General features: G+C 54.3%; 1 protein-coding gene across 1 annotated transcript; it reads right to left on the bottom strand.

The window, feature by feature from the left end:
• Positions 1 to 957: 957 nt before the first annotated feature.
• Positions 958 to 10068, bottom strand: NSUN4 (NOP2/Sun RNA methyltransferase 4). Its single transcript, XM_056552963.1, has 6 exons — positions 9902 to 10068; positions 5672 to 5994; positions 5390 to 5541; positions 5158 to 5312; positions 4953 to 5077; positions 958 to 1234 (listed from the first exon to the last, which is right to left on the bottom strand). Exons 1-6 carry the CDS (start codon positions 9992 to 9994, stop codon positions 958 to 960), a joined length of 1125 nt encoding a protein of 374 aa, XP_056408938.1. The 5' UTR covers positions 9995 to 10068.
• Positions 10069 to 11175: the final 1107 nt, after the last annotated feature.

Genomic DNA, 11175 nt, shown 5'->3' with positions numbered 1-11175 from the left:
CGGTGATACCAGAGCCCGGAGCAGTGATACCAGAGGCCGGAGCAGTGATACCAGAGGCCGGAGCAGTGATACCAGAGGCCGGAGCAGTGATACCGTAGATACCAGAGCAGTGATACCAGAGCCCGGAGCGGTGATACCAGAGCCCGGAGCGGTGATACCGGGGCCGAAGCGGTGATACCGGGGCCGAAGCGGTGATACCAGAGGCCGGAGCAGTGATACCGTAGATACCAGAGCAGTGATACTACAGAGACCGGAGCGGTGATACCGGAGCCCTCATATTACCGGATTTATTGGTTTTATAGCTGACAGAATGGGCATAGAAAACTACTGCTTCCTGTTATCACCCATTATTTCTTTAGTGTCTCAGAGGGGTGAGGGACAGGACAAATCATCAGGAGTCACGTGACCTTTATTACCACTAGTCACGTGACCTTTATTACCACTAGTCACGTGACCTTTATTACCACTAGTCACACAACCTCTGTGAGTGTGAGAGTCGTTGTAGATTTCACTGGAGGAATAAAGTTTTCATTTTTTCGGGGGGGTGCAGTTACCCGGGAGGTTCTCCGGACCCCGACTCTCCCGTCTACACCGCACACGGCAGACATTGGTTCCTTATGACACAGTACAAATCACGTGGGGGTGCCGCAGTGTCCGTAACGCTTATGGTCAGCGCAGCCGCTGCAGTGTCCACAACGTTCATGGTCAGCGCAGCCACCGCAGTGTCCACAGCGCTCATGGTCAGCGCAGCCGCCGCAGTGTCCACATCGCTCATGGTCAGCGCAGCCGCCGCAGTGTCCACAGCGCTCATGGTCAGCGCAGCCGCCGCAGTGTCCACATCGCTCATGGTCATCGCAGCCGCCGCAGTGTCCACAGCGCTCATGGTCAGCGCAGCCGCCGCAGTGTCCACAACGCTCATGGTCAGCGCAGCCGCCGCAGTGTCCACAACGTTCATGGTCAGCGCAGCCGCCGCAGCTTGCATAGGTACAGGGGCCCGTAGTTGGCGGTGAGCTGCGGCAGCACCAGTTCTCCTATGCGACATTCCAGATGGAAATTAAACGTCCTACTGAAGATTTCCCGCACACTGCGCAGATCTTGCACCTCCGCATGGACGCCATATTCTGAGGCAGCGAGGCCGAGGGCGCCCTCCACTACACACTCATTCTGCAGAGTGGACAGCGTGCAGGTGGAGTACACCACGTCACCACCGGGGACCACCGCCCGCAGACCGGAACTAGGGGAGGGGAATAGAAAACACCCGTCAGGCACTTTACAAGGCAACCATCTAATGTGAAACGCCCTACAGGAGATGACTGGAGGGGTCACATACTTACAGCAGGAGCTGGGTCTGTAGGGGGGGGTCACATACTTACAGCAGGAGGTGGGTCTGTAGGGGGGGGGTCACATACTTACAGCAGGAGCTGGGTCTGTAGGGGGGGGGGGGGTCACATACTTACAGTAGGACCTGGGTCTGTAGGGGGGGGGGTCACATACTTACAGCAGGAGCTGGGTCTGTAGGGGGGGGGTCACATACTTACAGCAGGAGGTGGGTCTGTAGGGGGGGGGTCACATACTTACAGCAGGAGGTGGGTCTGTAGGGGGGGGTCACATACTTACAGCAGGAGGTGGGTCTGTAGGGGGGGGGTCACATACTTACAGCAGGAGCTGGGTCTGTAAGGGGGGGGGGTCACATACTTACAGCAGGACCTGGGTCTGTAGGGGGGGGGGTCACATACAGCAGGAGGTGGGTCTGTAGGGGGGGGGGTCACATACTTACAGCAGGACCTGGGTCTGTAGGGGGGGGGGTCACATACAGCAGGAGCTGGGTCTGTAGGGGGGGGGGGTCACATACTTACAGCAGGACCTGGGTCTGTAGGGGGGGGGGGTCACATACTTACAGCAGGAGATGGGTCTGTAGGGGGGGGTCACATACTTACAGCAGGAGGTGGGTCTGTAGGGGGGGGGGTCTGTAGGGGGGGGTCACATACTTACAGCAGGAGCTGGGTCTGTAGGGGGGGGTCACATACTTACAGCAGGAGCTGGGTCTGTAGGGGGGGTCACATACTTACAGCAGGAGGTGGGTCTGTAGGGGGGGGGGTCACATACTTACAGCAGGAGCTGGGTCTGTAGGGGGGGGGGGTCACATACTTACAGCAGGAGGTGGGTCTGTAGGGGGGGGGGGTCACATACTTACAGCAGGAGTTGGGTCTGTAGGGGGGGGGTCACATACTTACAGCAGGAGGTGGGTCTGTAGGGGGGGGTCACATACTTACAGCAGGAGTTGGGTCTGTAGGGGGGGGTCACATACTTACAGCAGGAGCTGGGTCTGTAGGGGGGGGGGTCACATACTTACAGCAGGAGCTGGGTCTGTAGGGGGGGGGGTCACATACTTACAGCAGGAGCTGGGTCTGTAGGGGGGGGGTCACATACTTACAGCAAGAGGTGGGTCTGTAGCAGGGGGGGGGGGGGTCACATACTTACAGCAGGAGCTGGGTCTGTAGGGGGGGTCACATACTTACAGCAGGAGCTGGGTCTGTAGGGGGGGGTCACATACTTACAGCAGGAGCTGGGTCTGTAGGGGGGGGGTCACATACTTACAGCAGGACCTGGGTCTGTAGGGGGGGGGTCACATACTTACAGCAGGACCTGGGTCTGTAGGGGGGGGGGGGTCACATACAGCAGGAGGTGGGTCTGTAGGGGGGGGGGGGGGGGTCACATACTTACAGCAGGACCTGGGTCTGTAGGGGGGGGTCACATACTTACAGCAGGAGCTGGGTCTGTAGGGGGGGGGGTCACATACTTACAGCAGGACCTGGGTCTGTAGGGGGGGGGTCACATACTTACAGCAGGACCTGGGTCTGTAGGGGGGGGGTCACATACAGCAGGAGGTGGGTCTGTAGGGGGGGGGGGGGGGTCACATACTTACAGCAGGACCTGGGTCTGTAGGGGGGGGGTGTCACATACAGCAGGAGGTGGGTCTGTAGGGGGGGGGGTCACATACTTACAGCAGGAGGTGGGTCTGTAGGGGGGGGTCACATACTTACAGCAGGAGGTGGGTCTGTAGGGGGGGGGGTCACATACTTACAGCAGGAGGTGGGTCTGTAGGGGGGGGGGGGGTCACATACAGCAGGAGCTGGGTCTGTAGGGGGGGGGGTCACATACTTACAGCAGGACCTGGGTCTGTAGGGGGGGGGGTCACATACAGCAGGAGGTGGGTCTGTAGGGGGGGGGGTCACATACTTACAGCAGGAGGTGGGTCTGTAGGGGGGGGGGTCACATACTTACAGCAGGAGGTGGGTCTGTAGGGGGGGGGGGGTCACATACTTACAGCAGGAGGTGGGTCTGTAGGGGGGGGGGGTCACATACTTACAGCAGGAGATGGGTCTGTAGGGGGGGTCACATACTTACAGCAGGAGGTGGGTCTGTAGGGGGGGGGGTCTGTAGGGGGGGGTCACATACTTACAGCAGGAGGTGGGTCTGTAGGGGGGGGGTCACATACTTACAGCAGGAGCTGGGTCTGTAGGGGGGGTCACATACTTACAGCAGGAGCTGGGTCTGTAGGGGGGGGGTCACATACTTACAGCAGGAGGTGGGTCTGTAGGGGGGGGGTCACATACTTACAGCAGGAGCTGGGTCTGTAGGGGGGGGGTCACATACAGCAGGAGCTGGGTCTGTAGGGGGGGGTCACATACTTACAGCAGGAGTTGGGTCTGTAGGGGGGGGGGGTCACATACTTACAGCAGGAGTTGGGTCTGTAGGGGGGGGTCACATACTTACAGCAGGAGGTGGGTCTGTAGGGGGGGGGTCACATACTTACAGCAGGAGGTGGGTCTGTAGGGGGGGTCACATACTTACAGCAGGAGGTGGGTCTGTAGGGGGGGGGGTCACATACTTACAGCAGGAGGTGGGTCTGTAGGGGGGGGGTCACATACAGCAGGAGCTGGGTCTGTAGGGGGGGGGTCACATACTTACAGCAGGAGGTGGGTCTGTAGGGGGGGGGTCACATACTTACAGCAGGAGGTGGGTCTGTAGGGGGGGTCACATACAGCAGGAGGTGGGTCTGTAGGGGGGGGGGTCACATACTTACAGCAGGAGCTGGGTCTGTATGGGGGGGTCACATACTTACAGCAGGAGGTGGGTCTGTAGGGGGGGGGTCACATACTTACAGCAGGAGCTGGGTCTGTGGGGGGGGGTCACATACTTACAGCAGGAGGTGGGTCTGTAGGGGGGGGGTCACATACTTACAGCAGGAGGTGGGTCTGTAGGGGGGGTCACATACAGCAGGAGCTGGGTCTGTAGGGGGGGGGTCACATACTTACAGCAGGAGGTGGGTCTGTAGGGGGGGTCACATACTTACAGCAGCAGGTGGGTCTGTAGGGGGGGGGGTCACATACTTACAGCAGGAGCTGGGTCTGTAGGGGGGGTCACATACTTACAGCAGGAGGTGGGTCTGTAGGGGGGGGGTCACATACTTACAGCAGGAGCTGGGTCTGTAGGGGGGGGTCACATACTTACAGCAGGAGGTGGGTCTGTAGGGGGGGGTCACATACAGCAGGAGGTGGGTCTGTAGGGGGGGGGTCACATACTTACAGCAGGAGGTGGGTCTGTAGGGGGGGTCACATACAGCAGGAGCTGGGTCTGTAGGGGGGGGGGTCACATACTTACAGCAGGAGGTGGGTCTGTAGGGGGGGTCACATACTTACAGCAGCAGGTGGGTCTGTAGGGGGGGGGTCACATACTTACAGCAGGAGCTGGGTCTGTAGGGGGGGTCACATACTTACAGCAGGAGGTGGGTCTGTAGGGGGGGGGGTCACATACTTACAGCAGGAGCTGGGTCTGTAGGGGGGGGGTCTGTGGGGGGGGGGTCACATACTTACAGCAGGAGGTGGGTCTGTAGGGGGGGTCACATACAGCAGGAGGTGGGTCTGTAGGGGGGGGGGTCACATACTTACAGCAGGAGGTGGGTCTGTAGCAGGGGCAGCCTCTGCCGCTCCCTCACCCTCAGGCGGCTGAACACGTTGTTGTCCTCGTGGTGCAGCGAGTGGCGGTCTGTTGTGCAGGGAGCGTCCACCAGGACCTGTGGGTGCAGAGGTCACATGACACAGTCATCTCCCCACCTTGTGATCCCCGCACAGGGAGGGGTGCCCCCATACTGACCCGGTCGTACAGGCCTTCCTCCCCCCACTGGGTTCCGTCCCACGTTGTGACCCTCAGTCGCTCCTCCGTACGCCGCTCCGGCGGGACGTAGGAGTGCAGGACGCGGCGCAGGCGGTTACTGCGGGAGATGGACGCGTCATTGACCCCCAAATATCCTGCAACGGAGAGAAGCGAGAATAAGGATGAGTCTCCACCCCCGAGGAGCCACCCTGATCTATGCCCCGCCCCTTACGGCAGTCCTCCATCAGCAGCGCCAGAGTCTTCCCCCCCGGAGCGGCGCACAGATCCAGGACGCGGTGTTCCGGCCGGACATTGAGGGCGAGGACGGGAAGGAGGGAGGCGGCGTCCAGAAGGTAATACTCCAGGAGCCCCAGGGGGCTGGACCTGAGGAAGACCATTATAAGCATTATCGCAGGTCACGTGACTTCAGGCTCCGCCCTTATATTGTAGGGGCACAGATAACAGCTATAAATACTGTGGAGAGGACGTGGCCCTCAGGGGCGGAGCAGTCTACCTGGCTGGTGGGAAGCGGCTGATGTCACCGCGGGGGAAGGTGTAACACGTGATCCTGGAGGAGCGCAGAGCCTCTGACATTGTCCCCGGTGACTCCGCCTCCGCGGTGCGCGCTTCCTGCAGGAAGTCTGTGACGCCCAGAGAGCCCAGTCTGTGGGCCGTGTCCTCCGTGCCCGAGAAGTGGTTGATGAGCGCGCCATACTTCTGCTCCGACAGGAGCCCAATCCGCACCGAGGGCCACACATCTCCAAACTGTGCGCTATAATTCATATCAAAATACTGAAGAGCGAGCCGGGGGCCCGAGGGCCCAACATAACTAGTGGCCTGGAAGAGAACGTAGATCACATGACCAAATCTGTAACCTGCCTCCTGATAAAATGTACTGCTCCCCTGCCACACGGGACCCTCATATTACCCCGGGTCATGTGATATGTGGGGCCCTCTTATTACCCCGGGTCATGTGATATGTGGGGCCTCTTATAACCCCGGGTCATGTGATATTTGGGTCCCTCTTATTACCCTGGATCATGTGATATGTGGGGCCTCTTATTACCCCGGGTCATGTGATATTTTGGGCCCTCTTATTACCCCGGGTCATGTGATATGTAGGGCCCTTTTATAACCCTGGGTCATGTGATATGTGGGGCCCTCTTATTACCCCGGGTCATGTGATATGTGGGGCCCTCTTATTACCCCAGGTCATATGATATGTGGGACCCTCATATTACCCCGGGTCATGTAAAATGTGGGGCCCTCATATTACCCCAGGTCATGTGATATGTGGGACCCTCATATTACCCTGGGACATGCGATATGCGGGTCCCTCATATTACCCCGGGTCATATGATATGTGGGGCCTCTTACAACCCCCGGGTCATGTGATATGTTGGGCCCTCTTATTACCCCGTGTCATGTGATATTTGGGGCCCTCTTATTACCTCCGGTCATGTGATATGTGGGGCCTCTTATTACCCCAGGTCATGTGATATTTGGGGCCCTCCTATTACCCCGGGTCATGTGATATGTGGGACCCTCATATTACCCCAGGTCATGTCATATGTGGGGCCTCTTACCCTGGTCATGTGATATTTGGGTCCCTCTTATTACCCCGGGTCATGTGATATGTGGGGCCTCTTATTACCTCAGGTCATGTGATATGTGGGGCCCTCTTATTACCCTGGGTTAAGTGATATGTGGGGCCCTCATATTACCCTGGGTCATGTGATGTGTGGGACCCTCTTATAACCCCAGGTCATGTGATATGTGGGGCCTCTCACCCGGGTCATGTGATATTTGGGTCCCTCTTATTACCCCGGGTCATGTGATATGTGGGGCCTCTTATTACCTCAGGTCATGTGATATGTGGTGCCCTCTTATTACCCTGGGTTAAGTGATATGTGGGGCCTTCTTATTACCCCGGGTCATGTGATATGTGGGGCCCTCTTATTACCCTGGGTTAAGTGATATGTGGGGCCTTCTTATTATTCCGGGTCATGTGATATTTGGGTCCCTCTTATTACCCCGGGTCATGTGATATGTGGGGCCTCTTATTACCTCAGGTCATGTGATATGTGGGGCCTTCTTATTACCCCGGGTCATGTGATATGTGGGGCCTTCTTATTACCCCGGGTCATGTGATATGTGGGGCCCTCTTATTACCCTGGGTTAAGTGATATGTGGGGCCTCTTATAACCCCGGGTCATGTGATATTTGGGTCCCTTTTATTACCCTGGGTCATGTGATATGTGGGGCCTCTTATTACCCTGGGTTAAGTGATATGTGGGGCCTTCTTATTATTCCGGGTCATGTGATATTTGGGGCCCTCTTATTACCCCGAGTCATGTGATATGTGGGGCCTTCTTATTACCCTGGGTCATGTGATATTTGGGGCCCTCATATTACCATGGGTCATGTGCTATTTGGGGCCCTCCTATTACCCTGGGTCATGTGCTATTTGGGGCCCTCCGATTACCCTGGGTCATGTGATATTTTGGGCCCTCTTATTACCCCGGGTCATGTGATATTTGGGGCTCTCTTATTACCCCAGGTCATGTGTATGTGGGCCCTCTTATTACCCCGGGTCATGTGATATATGGGCCCTCTTATTACCCCGGGTCATGTGATATGTGGTGCCCTCTTATTACCCGGGGTTAAGTGATATGTGGGGCCTTCTTATTACCCCGGGTCATGTGATATGTGGGGCCCTCTTATTACCCCGGGTCATGTGATATTTGGGGCCCTCTTATAACCTCCGGTCATGTGATATGTGGGGCCTCTTATTACCCCAGGTCATGTGATATGTGGGGCCCTCCTATTACCCCGGGTCATGTGATATGTGGGACCCTCATATTACCCCGGGTCATGTGATATGTGGGACCCTCATATTACCCCAGGTCATTTGATATGTGGGGCCTCTTATAACCCCGGGTCATGTGATATTTGGGTCCCTTTTATTACCCTGGGTCATGTGATATGTGGGGCCTCTTTTTACCCTGGGTTAAGTGATATGTGGAGCCTTCTTATTATTCCGGGTCATGTGATATTTGGGGCCCTCTTATTACCCCGAGTCATGTGATATGTGGGGCCCTCTTATTACCACAGGTCATGTGATATGTGGGGCCCTCTTATTACCCCAGGCCATGTGATATGTGGGGCCCTTTTATTACCCCGGGTCATGTGATATGTGGTGCCCTCTTATTATCCCGGGTCATGTGATATGTGGGGCCCTCTTATTACCCCGGGTCATGTGATATTTGGGGCCTTCTTATTATCCCGGGTCGTGTGATATGTGGGGCCCTCTTATTATCCCGGGTCGTGTGATATGTGGGGCCCTCTTATTACCCCAGGTCATGTGATATGTGGGGCCCTCTTATTACCCCAGGTCATGTGATATGTGGGGCCCTCTTATTACCCCAGGTCATGTGATATGTGGGGCCCTCTTATTACCCCGGGTCATGTGATATTTGGGGCCCTCCTATTACCCCGGGTCATGTGATATGTGGGGCCTCTTATTACCCCGGGTCATGTGATATATGGGCCCTCTTATTACCCCGGGTCATGTGATGTGTGGTGCCCTCTTATTACCCCGGGTTAAGTGATATGTGGGGCCTTCTTATTACCCCGGGTCATGTGATATGTGGGGCCCTCTTATTACCCCGAGTCATGTGATATTTGGGGCCCTCTTATAACCCCGGGTCATGTGATATGTGGGGCCCTCTTATTACCACAGGTCATGTGATATGTGGGGCCCTCTTATTACCCCAGGCCATGTGATATGTGGTGCCCTCTTATTACCCTGGGTTATGTGATATTTGGGGCCTTCTTATTACCCCGGGTCATGTGATATTTGGGGCCCTCCTATTACCCCGGGTCGTGTGATATGTGGGGCCCTCTTATTACCCCAGGTCATGTGATATGTGGGGCCCTCTTATTACCCCAGGTCATGTGATATGTGGGGCCCTCTTATTACCCCGGGTCATGTGATATGTGGGCCCTCTTATTACCCCAGGCCATGTGATATGTGGTGCCCTCTTATTACCCTGGGTTATGTGATATTTGGGGCCTTCTTATTACCCCGGGTCATGTGATATTTGGGGCCCTCCTATTACCCCGGGTCGTGTGATATGTGGGGCCCTCTTATTACCCCAGGTCATGTGATATGTGGGGCCCTCTTATTACCCCAGGTCATGTGATATGTGGGCCCTCTTATTACCCCAGGTCATGTGATATGTGGGGCCCTCTTATTACCCCAGGTCATGTGATATGTGGGGCCCTCTTATTACCCCAGGTCATGTGATATGTAGGGCCCTCTTATTACCCCAGGTCATGTGATATGTGGGGCCCTCTTATTACCCCGGGTCATGTGAGATTTGGGGCCCTCCTATTACCCCGGGTCATGTGATATTTGGGGCCCTCCTATTACCCCGGGTCATGTGATATGTGGGGCCTCTTATTACCCCCCCCCCCAGGTCATGTGATATGTGGGGCCCTCTTATTACCCCGGGTCATGTGAGATTTGGGGCCCTCCTATTACCCCGGGTCATGTGATATTTGGGGCCCTCCTATTACCCCGGGTCATGTGATATGTGGGGCCTCTTATTACCCCCCCCCCCAGGTCATGTGATATGTGGGGCCTCTTATTACCCCCCCCCCCAGGTCATGTGATATGTGGGGCCTCTTATTACCCCCCCCCCCCCCCCCCCCCAGGTCATGTGATATTTGGGGCCCTCACCCATTTCTTCTTATAGCGGTATCTGCAGAATATCCGCACGGGTCCCCGCACTTTCAGCAGAGATAGTGTCGCTCCCAAGGAGGTCGCCATCATTCTGTGCACCCAGGATTTCTCCCTCCCGGAAACTGAACAACGCGCGAAAGGTCCGCTCTGTAATACAGGCACTGAGGAAATGGCTCCTCCCCCTCAGCTCCACTGACAACATATCCGAGAGCAGGGAAGAGTGAGAGCTGCTGTGATTGGCTGGGGAAAGACACACCCCCTCACACTCCTCCCCCAGTTCTAGCGAAGGGAGAAAGAGACGGTTACGTTTGGAGAATGGAAGAGAAGCTCAGACTGGAGGAGAGTGACATCTAGTGGTGACACCTGGGAACGACGCCCTCTCTGTTCTGGTGAATGTAAACGAAGAAAATGATGAGGGTGATAATAATATTTATTATGGATGATGAGGGTGATAGTAATATTTATTATGGATGATGAGGATGATAATATTTATTATGGATGATGAGGGTGATAATAATATTTATTATGGATGATGAGGATGATAATATTTATTATGGATGATGAGGGTGATAGTAATATTTATTATGGATGATGAGGCTGATAGTAATATTTATTATGGATGATGAGGCTGATAATATTATGTATTATGGATGATGAGGGTGATAATAATATTTATGATGGATGATGAGTGTGATAGTAATATTTATTATGGATGATGAAGGTGATAGTAATATTTATTATGGATGATGAGGGTGATAATAATATTTATGATGGATGATGAGGGTGATAGTAATATTTATTATGGATGATGAGGGTGATAATAATATTTATTATGGATGATGAGGCTGACAATAATATTTATTATGGATGATGAGGCTGATAATATTATGTAATATGGATGATGGTAATATTTATTATGGATGATGAGGGTTATAGTAATATTTATTATGGATGATGAGGGTGATAATATTTATTATGGATGATGAGGGTGATAATAATATTTATTATGGATGATGAGGGTGATAGTAATATTTATTATGGATGATGAGGGTGATAATAATATTTATTATGGATGATGAGGGTGATAATAATATTTATTATGGATGATGAGGGTGATAGTAATATTTATTATGGATGATGAGGCTGATAGTAATATTTATTATGGATGATGAGGCTGATAATATTATGTATTATGGATGATGAGGGTGATAATAATATTTATGATGGATGATGAGTGTGATAGTAATATTTATTATGGATGATGAAGGTGA

The sequence above is a fragment of the Hyla sarda genome, unplaced genomic scaffold (assembly GCF_029499605.1).
Source record: "Hyla sarda isolate aHylSar1 unplaced genomic scaffold, aHylSar1.hap1 scaffold_215, whole genome shotgun sequence".
In the NCBI taxonomy this organism is placed as follows: Eukaryota; Metazoa; Chordata; class Amphibia; order Anura; family Hylidae; genus Hyla; species Hyla sarda.
This window is presented reverse-complemented; position numbering and strand designations above follow the sequence as displayed.